Source organism: Epinephelus fuscoguttatus, linkage group LG14 (assembly GCF_011397635.1).
Source record: "Epinephelus fuscoguttatus linkage group LG14, E.fuscoguttatus.final_Chr_v1".
Classification (NCBI taxonomy): Eukaryota; Metazoa; Chordata; class Actinopteri; order Perciformes; family Serranidae; genus Epinephelus; species Epinephelus fuscoguttatus.
This window is the reverse complement of record NC_064765.1, coordinates 34,543,549-34,567,384: the sequence shown is the minus strand read 5'-3', so window position 1 is coordinate 34,567,384 and position 23,836 is coordinate 34,543,549. Positions and strand designations below refer to the sequence as shown.

Here is a 23,836-nt window from a genome sequence, read left to right as displayed (position 1 = left end):
GATCATTGGCGAACTATATAGACATATAGCTGAATTAAGAGGCCATTCAACAAACTATATAAGGCGAAATGGGAAAAAGAGTTGGCAATTGTAATTACTTCTGAAGACTGGACAAATGTAATTAACACACAAATCACTACTACAGCCTCACAACTATGGAGAGATTTTTCCTGGAAAAACTATATCCGATTCTTCATAACACCAAAGCAAAAGTCTAAACAGACAGGACTACAACCCACATGCTGGAGAGGGTGTGGACACGGTATGGCAGATCATACACACATATTTTGGAGCTGTCCCACGCTTAAACCCTTCTGGGAAGGAGTTCAAAGTATTATCAGTGAAGTCTTGCAGTATAATTTTAATAAATAATAATTTAATAATTTTAATTAATTTTTGTAATTTTATAATTTTTCACTTGTTTATCATTCTACCTGGGCAATATGGACACAGAATTACCAAAAAAAGACAGATACCTCCTAAAAATCTTCATGGCTGCCAGCAAAAAAGCCATAACAAGAAGATGGCTCAACACAGAACCTCCCACGGTTAATCAGTGGGAGGCCATAATTAAAGACATCCAAACAATGGAACTACTGACTTTTAGTCTCAGATTACATAGGGACAAAGGTGATGCCCTCTGGGAAAAATGGAGCACTTATATTACAAGAAGAGGTGATAACCAACCTTAATGCTTTATATATTTTTGTTTTAAGAAAAACAATATTGCAACTATATTGCTGTAATGTATGTGACATATGACCTACTCGCAACCCCACGGTTCTCTCATGTTTCGAGTGTTCATATGTATGTGTGCAACTGTGTATGATTGTGTATGACTATTTAGACAAATGGGTGTAAGTGAACATGTGCACTCGTGAGATCAGGTGCACAGGCATATGTGTACATATACCTTTTGTTCCTCTCTCCTTTTTTGTTGTTTCTTTTGTGTCTATAAGGGCTCTACATGGCTAGCATTTGTATTACTTAGCCGCATCATATTGTACCCATACCTATTTCTGTTCATTACACTGATGCTGCCCATGTTTTGTACAAAAAAAAACATGAAAAAATAAAGTTTAAAAAAAAAAAAAAGAACACCATGAGCAATTCTTTAAAAAAAATTGGCATTAATGTCCAGTTGGACTGAAAGGTGAACTTATCAGGTTTTAGTGGCCACAGGCCAAAGGTCAAGGTCACTGTGACCTTGTCTGTCTCATTGTTGTCAACATTATATCTTAAGAACACTGTGAGGAAATTTCTTCAAGTTTGGCACCAATGTTCCTATGGACTTAGAAATAAACTGATTAGATTTGTTGGTCATAGGTCAAAGGTCAAGGTCGCTGTGACCTTACAAAACATGTTGCCAGAACTAAAGAATTCACAAGCTAATTATGACAAAATTACACATTAATGTGAATAGGATAAAATTATTAAGTGAAGAGATTTTATATCCAAAAGGTCAACATCACTGTGACAGCACAAAACACTTTTCTGGCTATTATTCAACATCTCTCAGGTATAGAAGGGAAGACATTTGGTCAGATACTGATTTGGTGACACTAATCTTGTGAGTCCACCTTGAAACTGTGCTGATTGTATAGATCTCCTGTGCTGCTGGGCTGAAGATGTGTTTGAAGCACCCACATTTTAGAATATGTGGATTCTTTGTAGCAACATCTATAGCCTCTTTGATGCATTTTCAACTGTCATGGCTACATCAGAGTCTTGACAGTCATGGATGTAAACTGTAACTGCAATTTGACTGGTTCATAGAGGCTTACACTCACAAAGTGGCAATGCTAGTTCCATGTTCACCTATAAAAGAGAGTGTTGGAACATAGTCTGATAAACCAGAATAACCAACCAATCAGGAGACACTGGCCCTCAGAGGCGACCTGTAATGGAAGACCACTACTTAAACCTCACCCCTAACCTCAGAAAAACTGCAGAGATGGTCACACATTTTTGGTTAACACATGCACACACACACACACACACTCAGTCAAGTCTCTTGATCCAACTGTAACTCGACCCCACCCAGCTGTGTGTGAGAAAACCGCTGAGGGATATATTAAGAAGTCAGGTGTGTCTTTGTGTGTGTGCTCTTGACAAAACACACATGTCAGGGGTTGTGTTGATGTAGATTAAGATGAATATTTTCAATGTATGTCATCACTACAGATGCCTTCTGTAGGTTACGTGATAGTCTGGGTTCAGGGACGTTGGCAGACTTGAATCACACGATGTGGCCAAAGTTCATTGTGCTGATACTGTGAGAAAAGTTTGACTACAATAAATGTCATTTATGTTACTCAGCATAAAATTTAAAACATAGATTTGTTAGGTTTGAACTCATATTTCACATTTTAAGGCATTTATTGTTGAATCTTGACAATAAGCTTTTAGAAACTTTGTGGAAATGGAGGATATATTAAGAGGTTTTTGTAAGTGGTTCTCCATTTTCAAATGTCTCAATATCATATGTTGTAGCTGTAGGGAAGTCCCTGTTTGGATGAAATCTGGGTGGTCTTGTGTTGCTCCAGATCTTGAATAAAGTGAGTATTCCTTAAATCCAGCTAGTTGGCTTGCTTTTGTTCCTAAATTGGGCTTAGGGTCTCCCCTGCTTTGCTTATGAACACTGTCAGAACAGAACATGCGCTATTGATGGACAAGCTATCAGAGGTGAAGTTCAAAGAAGTGACCTCTTAGTTACATGATGATCTCTGTATCCAGCAGGCCACCCTGCTGTGTGAACGTTAGTCACTGGAGTGGTTCTGATAACAGAGTTTTCCCCTCTGGTTGGGAAGGGGCTGCAGGAATGTCTGCAGGCTGTTATTGTAGATTAGGAGGAATATTTTTACTGGAGGCGTACAGCAGATGGGAAGGAGATGGGTTTCATTACTGAAGGGAGGTATGATCAGAACAACCTGTCTTTGTTTGTCTGTGTGTGTCTAGTATGTGTGTGCATAACTCTGAGAACGTACACACTGTTGGGAAATCTAATACTCACACACTGAGAAGGTCAAATATCCCCATGTGCTTCAGATTATAACCGTGATGGAAACATATGCGAAATTGTAGCACGGAGCAGAGACCAGCAGCAGCATGAGATGGTTGTGGTGACTATTACAATGTAGTAGTTTTGAATGATTGCTTGTTAGCACATGACTATCAGTTTTCACAGTGCTGTTGAGCAATTATAGCAAAATGCCTGGAAATGATTTGAAAATCTATTGACACCAATACAGCGGCAGAGAATAGCATTCAATAACAAAATAAGGACTGACACCATTATCAAGCTGTTGTCAAGCTGTTTTACGTGTACGGCATGTCCTCTCAGTAACACCACACATCATAGTTTGTTTTTACTCTGCTCCAGTCCACTCTTAAAGGAATACTTCACCCTCAAAATAACCATTTGTAAATGAATTACTCACCTGTATTACGCTGAATTCATTAAGAACACTTTGTTTTTTGCGCATGCCTCAACAATGAATGTTGAGTCAAAAACTGAGAAAGATTTTGATGAATTGCAGCATTTTTGCAAAAAACATCATGTGAAATACTTTCGCATATGAGTAGGGCACATTAGCAAGTCTGTGCGTTTGAACTCTGCTTTGGGCCTTTTCCATTGTCACTTTTGGCTGTGTAAGGGATAGTCAAGTCAAGCCATGCCACGGCAATTTGCGTCTCCATTATCAATTTTGATGCGCCGTGCTATGTCGAGATGGACCTTCTTCACAGTAGGCCCAAAAGCTGGGCCGCCTGCCCTCAAGCAGGTAGCAGTGGTGTATGGCCAACCGCAGCCAACCCCTCAACGACCCGTTTCTCCCCCTCAAACAAGCCTGTGTGTTGTGAGACTCTCCTTCCCTCTGTCTGCAGGAGACCAGAGAGAAATTCGTTTTTCTGTGTGTTCAGCTCTCAGTACTTGTGTAGCTTCTAACTGAATCTCTGTGGTTTGAAATTTAGTTTCTCTCCTGCATCCTGTTTTTACTTTAGATATCTGCTTTATTGTTTCATGTTCGCTGTCAGCCAGATTTGAAGTTGTGTGAAGTTGTTGCATGAAAACTCAACATTTTCTCATTTTCCTGCTTCACAATAAACATATGTACGGGGGACGTTTATTCTGGAGAATTTATGGGAAATGAAATGTATTTATCACTGAATTAGTGGAACTTTGTTAGCAGCTTTTCTTCAAACAACAGTGGGATCACAGAGCCCATTTGCCAAACAGTCATTGTATTGTTCTTGTATGTGCTCATTTATTTACCTTTGTGGCCGATATTGTGGAGCCCTGCTTTTTAGCCTGCGCAAATTTAATGTGACAACATTGGCCACTGCCATCGGCGAGTGTCATCTTTTTTGCTGAGGGGCCAATGGCAGTCAGCAAGGCGAATGTTGGCCAATACAGATGTTCAACTGATAAAACATCTGTGCATCCCTAGCTGATTTTGCATTAATTGTTGCAATAGCAACATCCTAGAGAGACTGTAAAACAATTATTGCTGCCTTGATGCTTCAAATGGTTGAGTCCCACACATGATTTATGTTTTTCTTCTTTGTTTTTCTAAATAATTTACCTCCATTATCTGTTATTAAGACAATAGTGAACAAAGGAATAAAGCGCACATCTATTTCCCAACAGGTGCGTAGGAGAGGGACGAGCAAAACACAACTTGTAGAAAAACTCCCCCACACTGTCGAACGTCTGCACATGTTTACCTCTGTTACACCATCCAGTGGGTTCAGAGGAATGTACAGTCTGGTTTTATAAAGTTGTTACAGGAAATCATAATGCTGAGAATTACATTCTAAATGTCTGATTATTGACTTTTCTGCATGGAGACATAAAGTCTTTCAAGAGAGCATTGTTGTACATCTAAGAATTAATTTTGCCCCACCCCCAAACATATCCATACAGTCTAATTAGGAATATGTGCAAAGTCATACCTCATCACAATGTGACTGTTTTTTTTTTTTTTTTCATGATCTGCCAACTTTTCCAGGATAATTTCAAAGCCAGGGCTTTCAATAGTTTTAATGAATTTTAATGCCTTTGGTTTGAACACTGGTTTTAAGCACCTGAAAGAAAAGAGAGTCTTATTCTTAGGGGAACTTGAAAAGTTGAACGGTTCAGACATATCAGTTTCATCCTGAACAGTCTAACGAATATAAATAAAAGTCACCCAGTTTCAATACTACTGATAATATGTTTAATATCTAATTATAAAACACAGTGAGGTACTTTGAATTGTCCTACATGTTATGTTTGCAAATGTCCAGCCAACACACACAAAGCCAGCTCACACCCACAGATTCCTACAGCCAGAACAGCAGCACTGGCAAAAATTCCAGTCTGCTTTCATTACTGGATGTGTGTGTGTGTGTGTGTGTGTGTGTGTGTGTGTGTGTGTGTGTGTGTGTGTGTTTTTTTTATCTGAGTCAGACAGATGTGTGTCTGTTTCAGAGTGAAAGAGAAAATGTGTGACGCAGCAGTTAAGTCACATGTCGCCGTGTGTGTGTGTGTGTGTGTGTGTGTGTGTGTGTGTGTGTGTGTGTTGCAGAGAGCGAGACAGAGAAAAAGAGGAGGACAATATGACGCAGCAGGAGTCAGCTGTTATTTGAGTGTGTGTCTGTTTGTGTGCGCATACATGTCGTGCGCACGTGTGTGTCCGACGCTGTCCGGTGGGGATGTGTGCCATGAGATCGCCGTGCACGCTGCCCCGGCCGTTAATCTCCCCACATCATCATCATCATCATCATCATCATCATGGTTTTCTTTCTCACAATAACACACATCTGGAGCAGGACGCAGAGGTTGATTGAGAGCAGCTAGAACCCCATCAGGCTGTGGTGCAGTGATTTCCCTTCTGAGAGAAAGTGGGAGAAGAAAAGAGGGAGGTGTGAGGGGGAGAGAGAGAGAGAGAGAGAGAGAGACAGAGAGAGGGGGATGTCGCTGCAGCAAAAAGCCAGCTGCAGATGGATGACAAGAACAGAGAGAACGAGAGATGAAGGAATGTAGATATAGAAAGAGAAGGGGATTAAGAAGGATGGAGGAAGGTGTGGAAGAAGGAGGGGTGGAGGGAGATAAAGACAGAGATGATGGGAGATGTGAGAAGAGAAGGAGCTGTAGAAGAGTGGAGATAGAGAAAGATGGAAGGATGGAGAGAAAGAGAGAGGTAGAAAAAAGGGATGGGGTGACTTCCCCTCCGTCTTTTTGCATGTTTGTTTACTGTAGTAATTGAATGCAGTGTCACATTAATGGGCTTCACACGTCATATGAGAACACACCAATGCTGGAGAGAGTTTGTCTGAGAGAGAGAGGTGGAGGGAGCGTGGGCCGAGCAAGAGGGAGAGAGAGAGAGAGGGAGAGGGGGAGAGAGTGTCGTAAATCACAGCACATCACCGGGCGGACGAGAGGGAAAGTTGTGATAAGGATCGCTCTCGTTCCCCCCCCCCCTCCAAGCTTCCCTCCGTCAAGCCTCTGGCAACATTTCTCTATCTGAAACCAGTCAGGTCCGTTGTTTCCCCTGAAACGCTGTGAGGATGGAGTGGAATGAGGTGGATCTGGTGCAGGAATTTACTGTTGAAGGACAATGCAGCAAAATTAAAGTCCGCTCCTGCAGGATCACATGGGACAGCCTGCAGGTAAATACGGCACAGCGGGGAGCTGATAGAAACTGCATGTTAATGTCAGCCGGGGCGCTCGCAGCAGCGCAGTCTGCAGGATGTCGTACAGTGTGTTGACAGCATGAGCAGCAGAATGCATGACACCGTTGTTAAGTGTCGGGAGAATTGTTAACTTTTTATGTAGCTGGGGGATGCATGTCATCATGAGACAGAAAAGGAAGACACATCACTGGCTAGAGGATAGAAACTTCATCAACAGAACACAAATGTCACACTGCCGACCACTGTTACAACTGACAAGTGATCTTTAGTCCAACTGATGACAGTCTGTCAGATTGAGGCTTTTAAATCCAGCAACTCTTGGGTGTTGAGGGTGTTAACAATGCAAACACTGTTGCATTATGTATCCACATATCTCTACAATATTAGCTTTTGAGGTTGATGACCAAGCTTTAAAATATAGTTCTGAAAGCTCCAAGTATCAGGGATTTCTGTTTACTCATGTTTTAAAGTTAATTAAGAAGCAAAAGGGGCATAAGGATTTTAATCTTGCATGTAATACCTAGATGTGACATTTAGTTCCTATTCAATACTTGGTGTTGTATGTAAATACCACTGAATTCATAGCTTTGAAATACTTAATTTTGAGAGCCATCTTTCTAAATTCATGGGGTTTGAATTCCCTTTTTTTTTCAGACAATAATTTCGAGCTGTGCAACTAATGCTGGCTTTACACCAAACAATATTAAGAAACAAATTCCTTGTCGCACACAATTTTCAGTATAAAATCATGAGTTTAACTTAAGTTGGTGCGCGCCTCTGTGATCGCGATCTTTTGGTGTATAGGCGGTCATAAAACTCAGTCCAAGCTGTCTTAAGTCAGTGTTTTTCTCATCTTGACGTTCAGACAAAATCAAACATGTTTAATATTATCGTATTTGGTTCTTGGGTCATGCAAATACTGCAGTTCAATGATGTGAACATTGTCAGCAACCAATAGCTGTGCTCTCTGCAGCTCCAAACAGGAAGCAGCAAACTGGGTGGACAGTAAAGGGGACTGTGGAAAAAGAGGAGAAACTGGTGGAGCTGTAGATTGAACAAGAGTGTGTATTTAATTTGGCGTGTATCGGATCCACAAACTGGCACTTCTTCTAGTGAGAAATCTTAATTTTTTGTAACAGTTCCCTTCTCACTCCCACGGCCTCTTCTCTCACTAAAATAGCACAGCTAACCAACAGAGGCTGGCAGTGAGTTGAGGCAACAAAATCCCAATAGTTAAGTTTGTACACAAATGCAGTTTATCATTATGTATCATATTGATATTGAATTCACAAGAATACTGTTGACAATTTCCAACTTTTATCTTATGTTTCTACAATAAATTCTTAATTTGTCACATTCCTTAAAGGGAGTTTGGCCTAATATTTCCCACCAGGAGCAGGATGGGAAATAATCCCAAAAGGATTCTAGTTGTAATCTTGTAAACAGTGAAAGTCTTTGTAGAATCTTGTAATGTGTGACTAAACTCTGTTGCAAAATAAACAATATAAGGAGGTATCGAAGAGCAGTAAGGCATCTGTTCTATCAGGTTCTATCAGTCATGTGATGCAAGAAAGAGAGGTACAGATGAATGTAGATGAAACTTGCACACTTCAATCTTCTATTTGAATTTGAAAGGTTCTGAAATTGCAGAATTTCAAATTGCTTCAAATTAATGGTGGAATTCAGACTACAAGAATTCACATTTTGATTATAATAGTAAAATATTTCAATGCTATGAATTCAATTAAGATTGTCACATTAAGTATTCTGCAGTGATTTATTTTCACTTTTGGCCTTTCTTTGCTTCCATACAAGCACATTCAAAAATGATTTTATCAAAGAGAAATAAGATGTATGATTATAGAGAATTCACATAGCTCTATCCGTCTATTAACCACTGCATCACTGCTTACAGAGATTACATTTGGAAACAGTGATGTTCCTCTCATACTGGCACTGCCTGGTCTCCTTTAAGGTGAAACCACAGTGCATTAGCAGGAGATCAGTTTGTATCTGCAGACTCTTCATAATGCACATGAAAGTGAGAATCTGCAAAATCTCACAGGTCAGCAGTTAGCTTATGACATGTGGCATCACTGACTGGAAAACCAGTGTAATGTGCATAATGTCATCGTCTAAAACATGATGTAGTCTGCACTACGTCGGGATACTGCATGTCTGCATTATGTTTTTAAGAAATGAATAAGTCATTCATTTTAGGCCCACTCCTGTTTCTATTACATTCTTACACTCAACCACATTATATCTAAATTCTAGCCCTGCAATTCATTCTTCCTCAAAATGTGCTTGTTGAGACTGTTATATTTTGACCCAACGTATTGTACGTTTTGATTATGTACTCTGTGCTGATTATATGTTGGACTACAGTTTTATGAAAGCTGTTTCATATGTTGTTTTTTGTCCTTATTTATGAATGCTAAAGCTGGGTAGTACTAATGCAGTACTAATACCAATACTAATACCCTACAAATGATACCAACACCAGTAGAGTTCTCCATTTGACATCTTTGTTTTCTACTTAATTTGATAACCATCAAGTAAATTGAGGCATTCCATTGTGTAAAATGGCATCAGACACCACAGGCGTCTATAGCCATACATAGCCAACATATTGTTGGCATTTCGCCACACTGAACTGCCAACTCCATCAACTACACCATGCTCGACTTCACCACATCATAATCTGTATGGGTTGTGCAGTAGTGGGCTATGTTGCACTGAAATGAAGAATGCTTGCTGTCATTGGCTGTGAGTAAAACCATACAAATAGTCCTTTTTATCCCAATCTGGGTAGATACTACTTGGTGCTGGTTTGTTTCAGTTGATACCCTCAAGTTACTCATTAGGGCTGGATAGTACCATTACCAAACCCTCACAAAGGCACACTAATATGTGAAGCACCCTACAGCGAGGATAATCTGATACAACATCAGAAACTACAGTTAATGAACTACTGGCTTTATATGTCTGACTGTTTGGTTTGGCATTGTCTGACAGCTAAACACGTTTTAATATACATTTAAACACTATACCATTGCTGCTGGGCATTTTGATCCCCATATTTTTATTTATTAATATTGCTTTAATGGTTAAAAACATTATTATGAAAGCTTTTGCAGTAAGACAGTGCCACTGTCTTAACAACACTTTGTACTCTGTGTGACTTTTCTATAAAATATGCATGATAACCATAATCATTAGTCTCCTAATGACTCATAAAATAGCAGATCCTTTTACTCTAGGCGGAATCCATTAATCAGTGTCACTCTGGAAACCGTCAGCCTGTCTGAGGCCATTAGGTGGTGTGGTAGTGGCTAGGTCTTGATCCAGGTACAAACTACATTTTTGCAGCTTTGGTCTCTTGCATTGTTAAGAGGACCTGGAATGCAGTGAATTAATATATTATGCAATGAGCTACACTGATAATGTTACATCATATTGAGCCATTCAGACATTTTTGCTGATGGTTAAAGACCTGCTTTGTAGGGCAAGACTTGATATTCCATGATAGTGTTGTATTCTACTCCTTGTGATCATCAACACTTTGAATACAAACTGTAATTTGATGATATGTACTCTAATAACTAATAACTAATAACTGATTACAATTACATTTATTTTGTCATTAAATTACATATAAGTTAGGGCAACTTTTAGCTTTCTTGATAGAGTGTACGCCCCCATAGGCCAAGTCCTTTGCAGCGGCGTGGGTTCAACTCCATCAAGCGGCCCTTTGCTGCATGTCATTCCCCCTCACTCTTTCACACCTTTCCTATCCATCTTCAGCTGTACTCTCAATAAAGGCCAATGTTAACAATGAAAAAAAATATACTACCTAACTGGTTGTAAGTATGTAGTCACAGTCCTGGAAAGAAGCTGTTTTCCATTGAACAGGTAGAAACAGCCAGTGTTTGGATAATCGATTAAATACCTTTTTAAGGCAATAATTATTATATGTATTATCATATGTATTGAAGGGACACCCACCAATACATTGATTGAAAATATATTTAAGAAATTGTTATGCTAGGACAAGCAGCCAGTGCTGAAATAATCATTAGAAAATGTAACCATTATCATAAACTAAACATTATTATCACTATCGGTCCTAGTATTACGGTGTACTGCAGTTGTGCATGTGGTTTGTCCAAGTGGTGTTGCCACATCCCAGCAGAACACAGTTCACAAACATATTCAATCAACAATATTGTCTTTATTGTGACATATTTGTCAGGTAGTCCACTTGAAGCCTGAGTTGAGTGTCAGTCATTTGTGTTGCATTGCAGGTTTAATTTATGTAGACATTAATAGCTTTCATTTATTGCATATTTGTATAGTCAACAAGTCCAACTCATACAACCACATAGGTTGTTTGTTCTTAGGAACACAAATCTATGATCACAGTTTGGCTTAAAATAAGTATGTTTGTTGCTTAGATATAGTAACATATGTCATATGACACACGTCACATATGTCACTTGAAATCACTCATCTGACATAGTTCAGGTGACATGTATCAACATACTAAGTTTTCTTCTTAAAATAACTCAATGTTGACTTTGCTTTCACTCAGGACACAAACACAGGTCTCCTGGATGAAAGTCCAGTGACTGTGTGACCTTTTCACCTCCCACCACCCTAAGCAGACTTTCTCCCTCTTCATTATCCGTCACCTGAGTTCCTCCTCTAGCGTCATTATTTCTTCAGTTGCCACCTAACAACAAAACATAAATATGGGTTGTAATTTATGCTTGTAAAACTGATCTATGTGGTTGTGGTTTCGAGGAGGACAGTCTCCGTATATATTAAACTGTATAGCTGTACTTGCTCATGATAAATAAGGTTATGTAATAGATAGTGTGAGATAGTGTACCAGCGCGGTGGTACAGTGCTTAGCAATGTCACCTCACAGCAAGAGGGTTACTGGTTCGGGTGGGGTGAGCCTTTCTGTGTGGAGTTTGCATGTTCTCCCAGTGTCAGCGTGGGTTTTTTCCAGGTACTCCGGCTTCCTCCCACAGTCCAGAGACATGCAGTTTAACTGGTGACTCCAAATTTCCTGTAGGTGTGAATGTGAGTGTGAATTGTTGTCTGTCTCTGTGTGTTAGCCCTGTGATAGTCTGGCGACCTGTCCAGGGTGTACCCTGCCCTCGCCCAGTGTCAGCTGCTCCAGCCCCCCTGCAACCCACAGAAGGATAAGTGGTTGCAGAAAATGAATCTGTGCTTGTAAAAGAATATGTAAGTGGTCATATTTTGGAGGAGGACAGTCTCCATATAGCATACTGTATGGCTCTTCTTGCTTATGATAAATAAGATAATGTAGTAGGAAATTAATTTTGAAATTTGAATTTTTTTCTGGGAAGAGGGCCCCCAAGATTCAACCTTAAAAAATATGAACTATTGTCTTCATTGTTAATCAGGAGGAAAGTTGCTTTTGTCACTTAGTGTCACATTGTCTGGCCTCAATTCATACAGAAAATGACTGTAACAGACCAGGTGTAGTGTGTGTATTTGTGTCTGTGTGTGTGTCCGTGAGTGAACACACACAATAGCAGGATGTGACTGGGCAGAAACCTTCCGCTGTTGTCTGCTAAAGGCATTCCTCTCCCTCCCCACCACAACCAACCCCCTTACACTCAAACAAACATTAGCCTACAATCATAGAAATGTTTGTTCTGAAGAACATCCAAAAACACAGCTGTATAACAAAGTGTCTCAGTGTGGGCCTGGCTTGATAAAACACTGATAGTAAAATACAGGACGAATGATCAGTGCGATGAGATTTTTTTCAAGCTGATGTTGATGTCTGTGTCACAGTGTGATAACCAGAGCAGACAGGATTCTGGCTATTTTCCCCCAAACCAATACTATAATTCTGTCACTCTGCCAAGGCCACTAGCTGCTAGCCTAATAACATTTCTGCACACACTGAAGGTGCTCTATGACCTGAAGTGTGAGGTGATATGTGTGTGCAGCTGTAGTCTGGCATTTATATCCTGTCACTGTTTAGGTTTTCATCTTGTCAGTAACAGTCCTGAACGTATGGAAACAATGATTAGAGACACACAGGAGAAAACACAAGCTTTTTTTCTCGGGACATTGAGTATTCATATATGTGTGTTGTCGTGTGCAGGTTCCCCGTGTGGAGCTGACCCTCTCCGAGCTGCAGGAAATGGCCACGAGACAACAGCAACAAATAGAGGCTCAGCAACAGATGTTGGTCGCCAAGGTAACTCGTACATGCACGCACACGCAGAGCTGTTGGATGGATTGCCTGTCAGTTAGTGTAAGGTTATCTACATTAGAGTCTGTCTGAAAAGGTCGGCTTTGAGGCTCCAGGAGCTACGGCCTTGGATTTTTGTGTGTACGTGTGTGTTTGTGTGTGTGTGTGTGAGGATCATGGCTTATACATCTTGCTTGGAAACAGGACATGTGATTCAGGTCAGGGTTTAAGGACTGGCAGGAAAGAACAACTCCATCTGAGCCAATAGAAAACCATTCAGCTCCAGGTTGTGTGTGTGACAACTTTGCGTGTGTGAGACACAGATCATGGGCATTCCCATACTAGGAAGTGACCTTTGAGTCAGCAGGAAATGAGGTCAGCGGGGAGCTGCTGGGAAGCTGAAGCAGAATGGTACTCCAGGAAAGACACAGAAGGACGAGCCAAAAAAAAAAAATCAGATTCTTAATTTGTTTAAATCTCTCCTTTCATTTGATGAAGTGTCTACTTTGTCTAAAGTGAATAAAATGCTTTCAGCAGAGAATATTTTTAACCACCAACTTTGATTAGGCCAATTTGGGGTTTTTCAAGGCCAACTGTGGCACTGATGTTTTGATTTGGCAGCGTTCTGCTGGTATTCAGCATTTTTAAAAGCAGTAATTTTCCTGCTAAATGACAGCCACGGAGTGTTTCCTTCCAGTGTGTAAGTGTTCAAGTATTTCCTTGTCTTGCCGAATGAAAAGGTCTCCCAGCTGGAAATGGAGAGGCAGTTACTATCCTCGTAACATTCGAAGAATTGATTGACGACTTCCAGGAAGAAAGAGTCCAAAACACAGCTACTGTACAGGCACCTCCCGCATGTCTACACTGCCTATGTAATAAAACAAGCTACTGTTATGTAATGTGTTATTAGTGTGTGTGTTTCAAGTGAATGATGGGAGGCTCCTAGCCAACATTCCATTTCCGTCTTTCTACGTGTGTGTGTGTGTGTGTGTGTGTGTGTGCCTGTGTGTGTTGATAGAGACACACAGGTCAGCTGTACTACGTGCCAGCACGATACAGAGAGAGGTGTAAACTGCCTCAGTCAGCATCACACAGGCCCCCCTCTCTGTCTGTCTGTATGTCTGTCTGTTCCTCCTTTGTAGGCTATTTGCTTTATAATGTGTGTTTCCAAAATAAATGAAAATCAGTACATTATTAAATATTAATATATTTCAGATATTTTACTTGATGTGGTGACATAGTGGCAAGGTGATCACAGTGCTGATACAAGTGACTTTTTCAGTCAGTACGTTTACATGACATTAGAGAAAATCAGTTTATTGGGATTGTCCGACTAGAACCAGACTGTTAAAATACATGTAAACATGTAAGTCTGACTGGAATCGTACCAAATCGAATTTCTCAAAATCGGACTAACACACCTAGATTATGCAATTGGGAGTTGAACTACTCCTGCGTGTATACAGTCAATCTGAACTAAACTGGCCTAGGCACTCTGCACATGTTCCACCCCAGGCTTTGACTCAGAAGAAGAACAGCATTAAATGCATAACAGAAGAAGAAGCCAGTAACAACACGGTGATATCTACATCAAGAACGGTTTACATTTGGACGTGTGAAATATACAGAGCTGTAAAGTTGTCCAACATGGTACCAGTGTGCCACCAGCTAACTGTAGCTAATCAAGTGATGAAATAGGTCAACCAGGAAAAGGCCCAATACTAACAAGCTGAAAGGGGGCATATCGGACCTATCATAGCGAAGTCAGACAAACTTGGATCAATAAATCAATTCCCCCTCCTGTGCTTGCAAACTGACACTTCAAAACAGTGAGAGAAGTAAGGCCCAAAGAAACGGATATTTTTCATGTGAAATCAAAATGCTTCTAACTTCAAAAATGTTTGTGTTCATGTCTAACTCCATCACTTTAGTTAGTAGTTGAGAAGACTCACTATTTGTAGAAGAACATGACCTCGTCCATTTTGAGTAATGGTGACAAACAAATCCACAAAAATAAAGTGCTTCATGAAAGAAAAAGGAAAAAAATCTCAAACGTGCCCTTATCTTTTGTATTTTCCAGGAGCAGAGACTGAGGTACCTTCACCAGGGAGGCAGATCTAACCAAGGACAGACACAGGTGGGCTCCATATGTCTGTCTGTCTTCTATCAGTCTTAAAAAAAATGTTCTTCAAGGCACCAGGGCAGGATAAGTTCTGCATTTTTCAACCTGGACCCTATCTTCTTTTTGTGTCTAACTGACTAATAGAAACAACAGTTTTAAAAATTGATCCAGTATTAAGCAAGACTGCTGCAGCCAGCAGGCTGCAATGTAACCACTCAGGGCACATTTATCCTGCCACTCGTGTTTGTTTTGCCACTGACAGGCTCAGATTGTTATTCTAAGTTTCTGACAACATGGAAAGGATCCCTACAGAGATAGACCTTTTTGCTAAACAATAAAATCCTTTGTGTTTAACCACACACAGCCCCTAAAACACTGTCTTCAAACCTACCAGCAAACATGGCCGCAGTGCTGCAACACTTTAACTTTAGACTAGACCAATATAAAAAAAATGTTGTTACTATTAGTCACTTAGATACAGATCAAGGTTAGTCTTTGAGGTTGAAACGCTTCATCCTACATATGTACCGTATTGCTTGTTCATTAACTGCCATCTGTAAAGGGAGTGTTTCTAAGTTTGTTATAGCAAGGGGACTTTACAATACAGCCTATTAATCAACTCAAGTTAATTAAACACAATTATTTATATTGTTGTCACGTTAAAAGCTGATTAAAAATGAAATGAAAAGTCTAATGGACATTAAGCTTGTGTCTTTTCTTCTTCTCTCTTGTTCAGTCTGAAGCTGAGAAGCTGCAGCGTCTGAAGGAGCGAGTGGAGACTCAGGAAGCCAAGCTGAAGAAGATCCGAGCCATGAGAGGACAAGTCGACTACAGCAAACTGATCAACGGAAACCTCTGTGAGCTGAAACACACTGCAGAGATTATGTCTCTGGATTACAGGCACTGCAGTTTATCACGACTGACTCATGCTACAATAGTGTAATAGTCTTGCTGCTGCAGCATTCAGGAGGGAAGCCTGTGCACAAATTCAGCTGAGAATACACTCAGCTTAAATGTCATGGTCACTGTGTCATTTCCAAAAAAGCAGAAGTGAGAAGACAGTAAATTATGATATGGGGTATAGACTACATAAAGGTACATAGAAGTGTGCAGGCATGCAAACATTAACTGACTGACTTGTATTTCTCCACCCTCTCCTGGTGTCTGTGTCCAGCTGCAGAGATCGACCATGTCAGCAGCCTGTTTCAGGAGAAGCAGGCCGAGCTGCAGTCTGCTGTGGCCAGAGTCGATCAGGTAATGTGGAGGGTTGTTTGTCACTGAGGTCAAAATCAAGCAGAACCGAGTCAGCTAAGACGTCAAATTCTTTCGAAATGGTTTTAACAGTTGACCCAGCAGTTGGAGGATTTGAGGAGAGGACGCCTTCAGATGCACTCTGTTGCACCAGCGCAGGGGCCACCCACCGGGTCCCAGGGGGCACCCACTGGCCAGAAAGGATCCCCCTTGTCTGGCCCTGCAGCCCTGGAGCTGAGGAAACTCTACCAGGAGCTGCAGGTAAAATACACCTTCTCATAATCTCTTACTTTCAGAAAACAGAGATCGTTCTCACAGAACAGAGTGTATAAGAAATCTAATGCTGTGCATTTCAGGCTCGTAACCGTCACAACCTGGAGCAGAGCAGCAAGTTGGCCCAGAATAAGGAGCTGCTGAACAAGAGGAACGCCCAGGTGACAGTGATGGACCAACGCATCGGAGACCTGAGAGAACGACTGCATAAGAAGAGAGCAGAAGTACACAACTAATCATCTAATGGAAACACACATTATCTGCATTTCATTTCTCTTGACGGCTGGTTTAAAGTTAGCTTGGCAGTTACTGTAGGTCTAATTCTTTTTGTCTATCTTTGCACCATCTCAGTTGAGTCGTATGAATGGAGGAGGCCTGTCCTCGCCTCAGTCCTCTTCCCACCCAGGCGGTGGGGTTTCAGGGCGGGTAGCTGCTGTTTGCCCCTACATCCAGGTTCCAGCGGAGGGGAGACAGGAGGTGGGGTACCCCCTGCCCGCTGACCCACCGTCCAAACCCACCCCGCTCAGCCACATCCGCTCCCTCTCAGGTTGGCAGATTTAGCTTTCTTTATTATTCTAAAGCACTGTACAAGACTTTGTTTGCCTCCGTTTATTTCAGACTCTCTTATATCTGTTATCTTATATCTCTGTCTCTAACGTGCTGTCTGTTTCCTTTTCCTGTCTGTTGGCTCCTCTTTCTCCTCTTCCCTTATCTGTCGTTGTTGACGTTATCTTAAATGTGATGTGTTAATGTTATTGGTGATTATTGTTTTGTCACTCGTTCATGTTGTGGTGGTGGTTGCTGTTATGACTATTACTGTCCTGTGATGCAACTGTGATGTCATGGTGATGATGTTCATGTTGGTGTTGATGTGGTTTCGGTGGTTGTCGCTGTCGTGGTTGGTCTTGTTACTGTTCCTTGTGGTGGTGTGGCCATGCAGAGGAGGAAAGGAGTGGCATCAGGAAGCCTCCCAGCCAGTGGAAAGTGTCAGATTTAGACATCGTCCTGTCAGAGCCCACTGAGACGTGGGAGGGACCTCGGTCCCCTCAGGCGGGCGACAGTAACAACAGTGAGTCCCAAGAAGGCGCTAGAGAAATTTACTCACCACTAGCTTCATTGGTGATAGATTAGCAGCACCTCACTCCTCACTCCTTCACCTGCACCTGAAGGTGTAGTGGGTCTGTTGGAAGTATTTCCTGCATGATTTCAACACAAGTGTTGAGCCTTAATCCCAAAGTAGACATTATCTTGGGCTACATCCACACTAATATGTTTTCATGTTTAAATGCTTAACTATTGCTATATTTATACCTAGTGTCCACATTACCCCTGCATTTTGGAACCCTTTAAATGGACGCCTTAAAAAACAATGCTAACCCTGATACCCACGCAGATACCCACGTTTGCTTCCCTATCGGGTCTTATCAGTCACAGCTTGTCAAGCCAAAACATAATAGCTAGGTCTACTTTCCTTATGTGATTTCATCCTTTCCCATTGCCATGGCTACCTCTGGTGATGGATGATGCTCCTGGCCAGACCATATTTGCTTTGTAACAACTTCCAATCTGTTTGCTCCACCTTGACTGCCATACTTGTGTTACTTTTAGTAACAATTCCACCTCGTCATCTGTCCAAGCAAAGAAATCGGTGGTTTTACTTTTCACCATCACTTTTTTTCACCATTGCATTTTCTGTAACTGAGCAACCAACGGCTGAGTAAACAATCTGCCACCTGTTTACGTTGGCATGTGCATTCCCAGTGTTAGTATGGACCTAGATAAATTCTGAGAACGTTCTAAAATGCTTATGTGTTAGTGTAGTTGTGGCCTCAGATTGAGTCTTTGGTTGAAGAATGGAAAGGCGCAGTCACACCAAGAATGCTGTGAAGTGATTTTGTCTAACTATACAGAACAGATGGTTAGGAGAACATAATTGAATCAGCTACAGAAAATGACCTCAAAATGTTCGGGCCATGTGTATGAGGGCACAGACATGACATCTGATAGCCAGCAGCTGCTCTGGGTTGGGAAACGCAGCATAAGAAAATAAACTGAGGACAAATCACAGTCTAGACTGAGACCCACATTCAATTAGACCTCCATGTCCTCTTACCTGATGTGAGAATTGTAACTGTTTCCCCCAGTCTTTATGCTAAGCTTCTGTCACTTGACTAAAGCGTCATATTTATGTAACCGACTTCGGATGTTATCAGCCCATTAAATGGCTGTTATTTCATAGACATCGGTTAAAAGGGGCCTGCCATACTATTTCGTTCAAAGGTTGTTACATCCCTTGTGGTTTCATTCATTCATTTTCTAACCGCTTCATCCTCTTGAGGGTTGCGGGGGGGTACACCCTGGACGGGTCGCCAGACGATCGCAGGGCTGACACACATAGAGACAGACAACCATTCACGCTCACATTCATACCTATGGACAATTTAGAGTTACCTAATTACCTAATTAAGTTAAACTGCATGTCTTTGGACTGTGGGAGAAAGCCGGAGTGCCCGGAGAGAACCCACGCTGACACGGGGAGAACATGCAAACTCTGCACAGAAGGGCTCCCACGCCCGGGATCGAACCGGCAACCCTCTTGCTGTGAGGCGAGAGTGCTAACCACCACACCACCGTTCCGCCCTCACCTAGTGGTTTGTGGACTCCTATTTTGAAGCCTTGCATTTGGCATTTCACCTATCGCCATCTTGGTTATTTGGAGCCAGAATTGACCATATATGGATGAGAGGGTGGAGCTGTGGAGGAGCAAGGGACAGATCTAGCTTATAGACTGTGGTGATGCCTCACCTTGAGTGACAGCCTGTCACGTAAAGCGGACCCACCCTTAATTATGCATAACTTTATGCCTTGATAAAATGTTAATGGCTGAGTTATATTAAAACTCACCCCCCATACAGTTGTCAAGGAAGGGGGATTAGAGTAACAGAGACCAAAACCTTTTACTGCAACAGGCTGTATCTTTATTTCTGCTGTAAAGTTGGGCGTTTTAACATTGGTGTCCATGGGGATTGACTTATGTTCTGGAGCCAGCCTCAAGTCGCCATTTTAGGAACTTTAGCCCTGGAAGCCATTTTGTTAGTTTTCACACTCACTTATGTTATGTGTAGGTGCAAAAACTATATGATTAGGTTTAGGAAAACATATCAGGGTATGTCATTTAAAACAACTGTCGTCTCTGGTCAAAATAAGTCTGCGATGACATTTGGTTTCACAGGGAATATGACACCTGCTCTCCTGGGTGAAAATCCTGCGTTTGTTTGACCCATTCACTACCCTTCCCTTTCGCTTGACCGTCGCCAACTTTCTTGCTCTTTATACAACGTCACTTGACTTCCTCCCTTGCTCCTGTCATAATTATACAGTCAGAAGAGGTTGCAGCCTATCATTAAATGTAAATGGCCCTTTCATGGCCTGATAATGGCCTCCGGAACCTATTAGCAGGTGTGGCAGGCCCCTTCTAACTTATATCTATAATGCTTATAACCACTGATAATGGCCATTCAATAGCCTGATTTACCCTTCAGACACCAGGTTGGTATGAGTTTTCTCATCTACTCTCTGCAAGATGTGAAAAGGTTCCTTTAACATAGCATGTTTTTGAGTCTAGTTAATAATCACACTAGCTTAACTTATTAATGTCAACACCTGTCCACATAGCTAGAATCAGCTTCGTCAACAAAGCATTACCTTGCCTCATTAACCACTGACCATGTTGTATCAGGCCACTCTCATTCAGCGGGCCACTCTGACACTTGTCCTGCCTATATAGTCATATATCAGTACACCCAGGCTGGAAAGGCAAAGCATTTTTACTCACTTAGTTTAACTACTGGGTATAAGTAAAGAGTCTTGAACTAGCACTGATACAGATCCCACTGTGCTCCTGAATGCCAAAGCAAATGCCACAGCTCTATTTATTGTCCCAGCTTCTGTAATGTGGAAAACACACAGTTGTAAATCATGTCAACAATAGAACAAATGACACAACAAATGAATGACAGGAAGTCTGAGGTACGCTTGTAGCTATACACAGTCTGTGTACTCAGTCTGTGTGTGTGAGTCAGATAACCAGAGATTTTAGGTAAGGGGGGTTAGGGGGGGAGTCACAGCAGCTGTTGTTGCTGTCATCGGATAGATTAAGGCTCTCTAACAAATGTGAGTGTTGAATATCTATTATACTGTATGAATGCTAATATAATATAAGCATAGCAGTCTAAAGTCAGATCATAATTCCATGCATTCCCATTAGCATTACAATACACATGAATTGTTTATTTATTCATTGAAAATCCTGAGATGGTTTCATATTCTAATAACTTAAACTAATATTTGCTTGAAAGTTGTAACAGCCAGGGCCTTTTCTGAAACAAAAACTCTTTTTAATTTCCTATGAGGAGGCTTCATTAATGATCAACAGGAAAGTCTTCGAAAATGTTGGTGCTTCTGTTTAGAGAAAAAACTGACTTGTATTTTTATTAACCAACACATCTGGTCCAGTCAGTGTCCTTAGAATGAGCTGCTTATATCTACATAGAGAATGGGTCCTTGTCTGTGGAGATCGCTATGTTGCATTGCCATGTTTCTACAGTAGCCAGACAAACAAAACACTGGCTCTAGATAGGGATTTAAACGTTTTTGTGTTGGCCACCATACTTAGCAGCCCCTCCACAACAAGAGCTTTGGAAAAACACTGATTTTTTAACATTAAACTGTTTCATTCAGTGCTTTTACTGGTTAAAAAAAATGGTTTTGTTTGTTTGTTTTTGAGAGAGGGATACATTTGTGGATAACTCGACTCCCGATAAAAACTTTCCAAAGTCTGGATATTAAGTTAACAGAGAAAAAGGTGAGCACACACTAGCAGATGCTGGGCTAGCGAGCTATCTTTGATATGCCAGCGTCATTGAAACACTTATTTGTCACCTGAAATGCATTTTGCCGGTTTAAAACACTGGGGCAGTTTGTTTTGGAGAAGAAGAGACCTTTATGGATAATTCGGCTCCCCATGAAAACCTCCTGAACAGTCAACACTGAGGGATTTGTAACCTGGATAAATTTAAGCTGGTTGCAATCTGCAGTCCTCCCTACTTCATGCTACTAAATCCCCCTAAATTATACACCTTGGACCTTCAGATGTAGTACTGATTAATCTTTAAATAACCTATTCATTTATCTTGGAGGAACCGTTCGACATTTTGGGAAATACGCTTCATTGCTTTCCTGCCAAAAGTTAGATGAAAGACAGATTCCACTCTCATGTATGTATGTTTATTGTCAAGATCCCAAATTAGCTTAGCTCAGTATACGTACCTCTATATAAAAATAACACCTTGCCATTTCATGGGCTTTGTGGGAGAGATTATATCTTGGTTGTGGTCTGCAACTTCCTGGAGTATTCTAGTCTTCCAGTCTTTCTGCTAAACTAAGCTGAACATCTGCAGATAGTAGCTTAATATTTTGAGAGTGGTATCAATCTGTCAAAATGACATTAGAAAGATAAGGTGGACACTTACTTCAGACAGACATTAAATTTTGGTTGGAATGAAAATCGGGTTGGCGATATTTTAAATGGATATTTTAAATGTCTGAAGACGCTAGAGTTTCACAGTGTGGACGTCAACAGTAAGACATTTTGTTTGCCTTACCTTATGACCAATGTCATTATTCTATGTCAAGATGACATTGGCATGAGACGTTTCAAAGACTTAAAACCAACAAAATATCAACGTCATCTGTCATCAATATTCTGCATCAATTGATGCTGGCAACAGATGTCCTGTCACTGAATTTAGTCAACCAACATCACAACCTAAAGTCAACTAAATATCAACCCTGAAAGACATTGGTAGCTAGCTACATACATATGTAGCTTCTTTTTATAGTGTTTGACTGTTGAGCTTGTGTTCTTTGAACTAAATGATATTTCAGATGCTCTGAAATACACTGAATGTTGCCACCAGTGATCATCAATCAACATCAGTTCATGAAGACAGAGACTGACATTTAAAACATTAGATGTCACCTAAAGAAGAGACTTGAGTAGCGAGTTTGATAGGCTTCTTAAAACCCTTAAACCGACCCTGAGCCACCCCGCTTGTCTTTAGCATCAGGGTGTACTGTGATGGTGCCAGTCCTGTAAACTGTACTGCCTTTCCTCTACAACATTGAGTGGCTGCTTCTAATCTGGGCTCTCAGGCACATGGCCAAGTTTCCAGCTCGCACAGAGCTGACTGTTTCCTGTCGTGACCGTTTTTCTTCCTGAGGTCAGCAGGTTACAGCAGCAGTCAACAGGTTGTACAGCACAGTTTACTGACTGCAGGACTCCCAGGCTCACTAGTTAATCAGTATTAGTGTGGTATGTGCCAAAACTGTGACGTGGCTGGACCACCGAAAGATAAGCCAAGTGGTTAGGTAACAGCTTAAAATGATACTCTGACAATGGATGCTGAATTATAGCCAATTGTGACAAGCAGTGGAATTTTAATGTCCCACAATAGACTTTTTAGATTATTTTTAGCCAAGCTGGACGCATTGCTCTAAGAATGGGAATGTCGGTCAGTCTGGCAGTTGGTCGGTTTATATGGAGCCCCTAATGTCCCAAAAGGTGATTATTATTTATTTATTTTTTTATGTTGTGCACATAAGTTAATTTAATTTAACTTTGTATACCATTCTAATGACTTCAGATGCACACAGCCACCATATAATGGAGAGAACTCAGCTAATCAAGCTTTATTCTCTATTGAAGCCCTAATGTGGGAGCCCGTGTTCCCCAGCTCAATATCTCTTAATAAGGCTCATTTAGGAGACCTTTCAAAGAGTTTTATGTTGTCAGCAATGTTTTTCCCTAGGTTAAAGGTCCTATTTTGTAGGATTTAGGGGGATATATTGGATGAAATAGTATACAATTTTCACAACTATGTTTTCCTTCGTGTATAATCACCTGAAACTAAGAATCACTGAGTTTTCATTTCCTCAGAATAAGCTGTTTATTCCTATATACAGAGTGGGCCCTCTTCCACGGAGTCCTCCATGTCCCTACAGTAGCCCAGAATGGAGAAATCAAACACTGGTGCTAGATTGGTCCATTCACATTTTCGCATTTTCACATCGGCCCCCGTAGTTTTCCCACATGGTAGATAAGTTTCATTTGGTTGCAATTTACAACCTCACCACTAGATGCCACTTAACCCTGCACACTGGACCTTTACATTTTCAATGTATATTTCCCTGGGTTAGTATGTTGATATCAACCA

The 23,836-nt window shown here is 41.1% G+C and overlaps 1 protein-coding gene across 5 annotated transcripts in view; it reads left to right on the top strand.

Moving 5' to 3' along the window:
• The window catches only part of LOC125900935 (apoptosis-stimulating of p53 protein 1-like), a 78,140-nt gene that overhangs the window by 37,957 nt on the left and 16,347 nt on the right, over positions 1–23,836 (top strand). For 3 of the 5 annotated variants that reach the window (XM_049596241.1, XM_049596243.1, XM_049596242.1), the window contains exons 5-12: positions 12,827–12,922; positions 14,997–15,053; positions 15,775–15,895; positions 16,213–16,292; positions 16,383–16,550; positions 16,646–16,786; positions 16,914–17,109; positions 17,503–17,631. In XM_049596241.1, coding sequence (XP_049452198.1) covers positions 12,827–12,922; positions 14,997–15,053; positions 15,775–15,895; positions 16,213–16,292; positions 16,383–16,550; positions 16,646–16,786; positions 16,914–17,109; positions 17,503–17,631 — 988 coding nt within the window. Of the gene's footprint in view, positions 1–5,883; positions 6,652–12,826; positions 12,923–14,996; positions 15,054–15,774; positions 15,896–16,212; positions 16,293–16,382; positions 16,551–16,645; positions 16,787–16,913; positions 17,110–17,502; positions 17,632–23,836 lie in introns of those variants that run through there. The other 2 variants (XM_049596245.1, XM_049596244.1) reach the window with 2 other exon arrangements.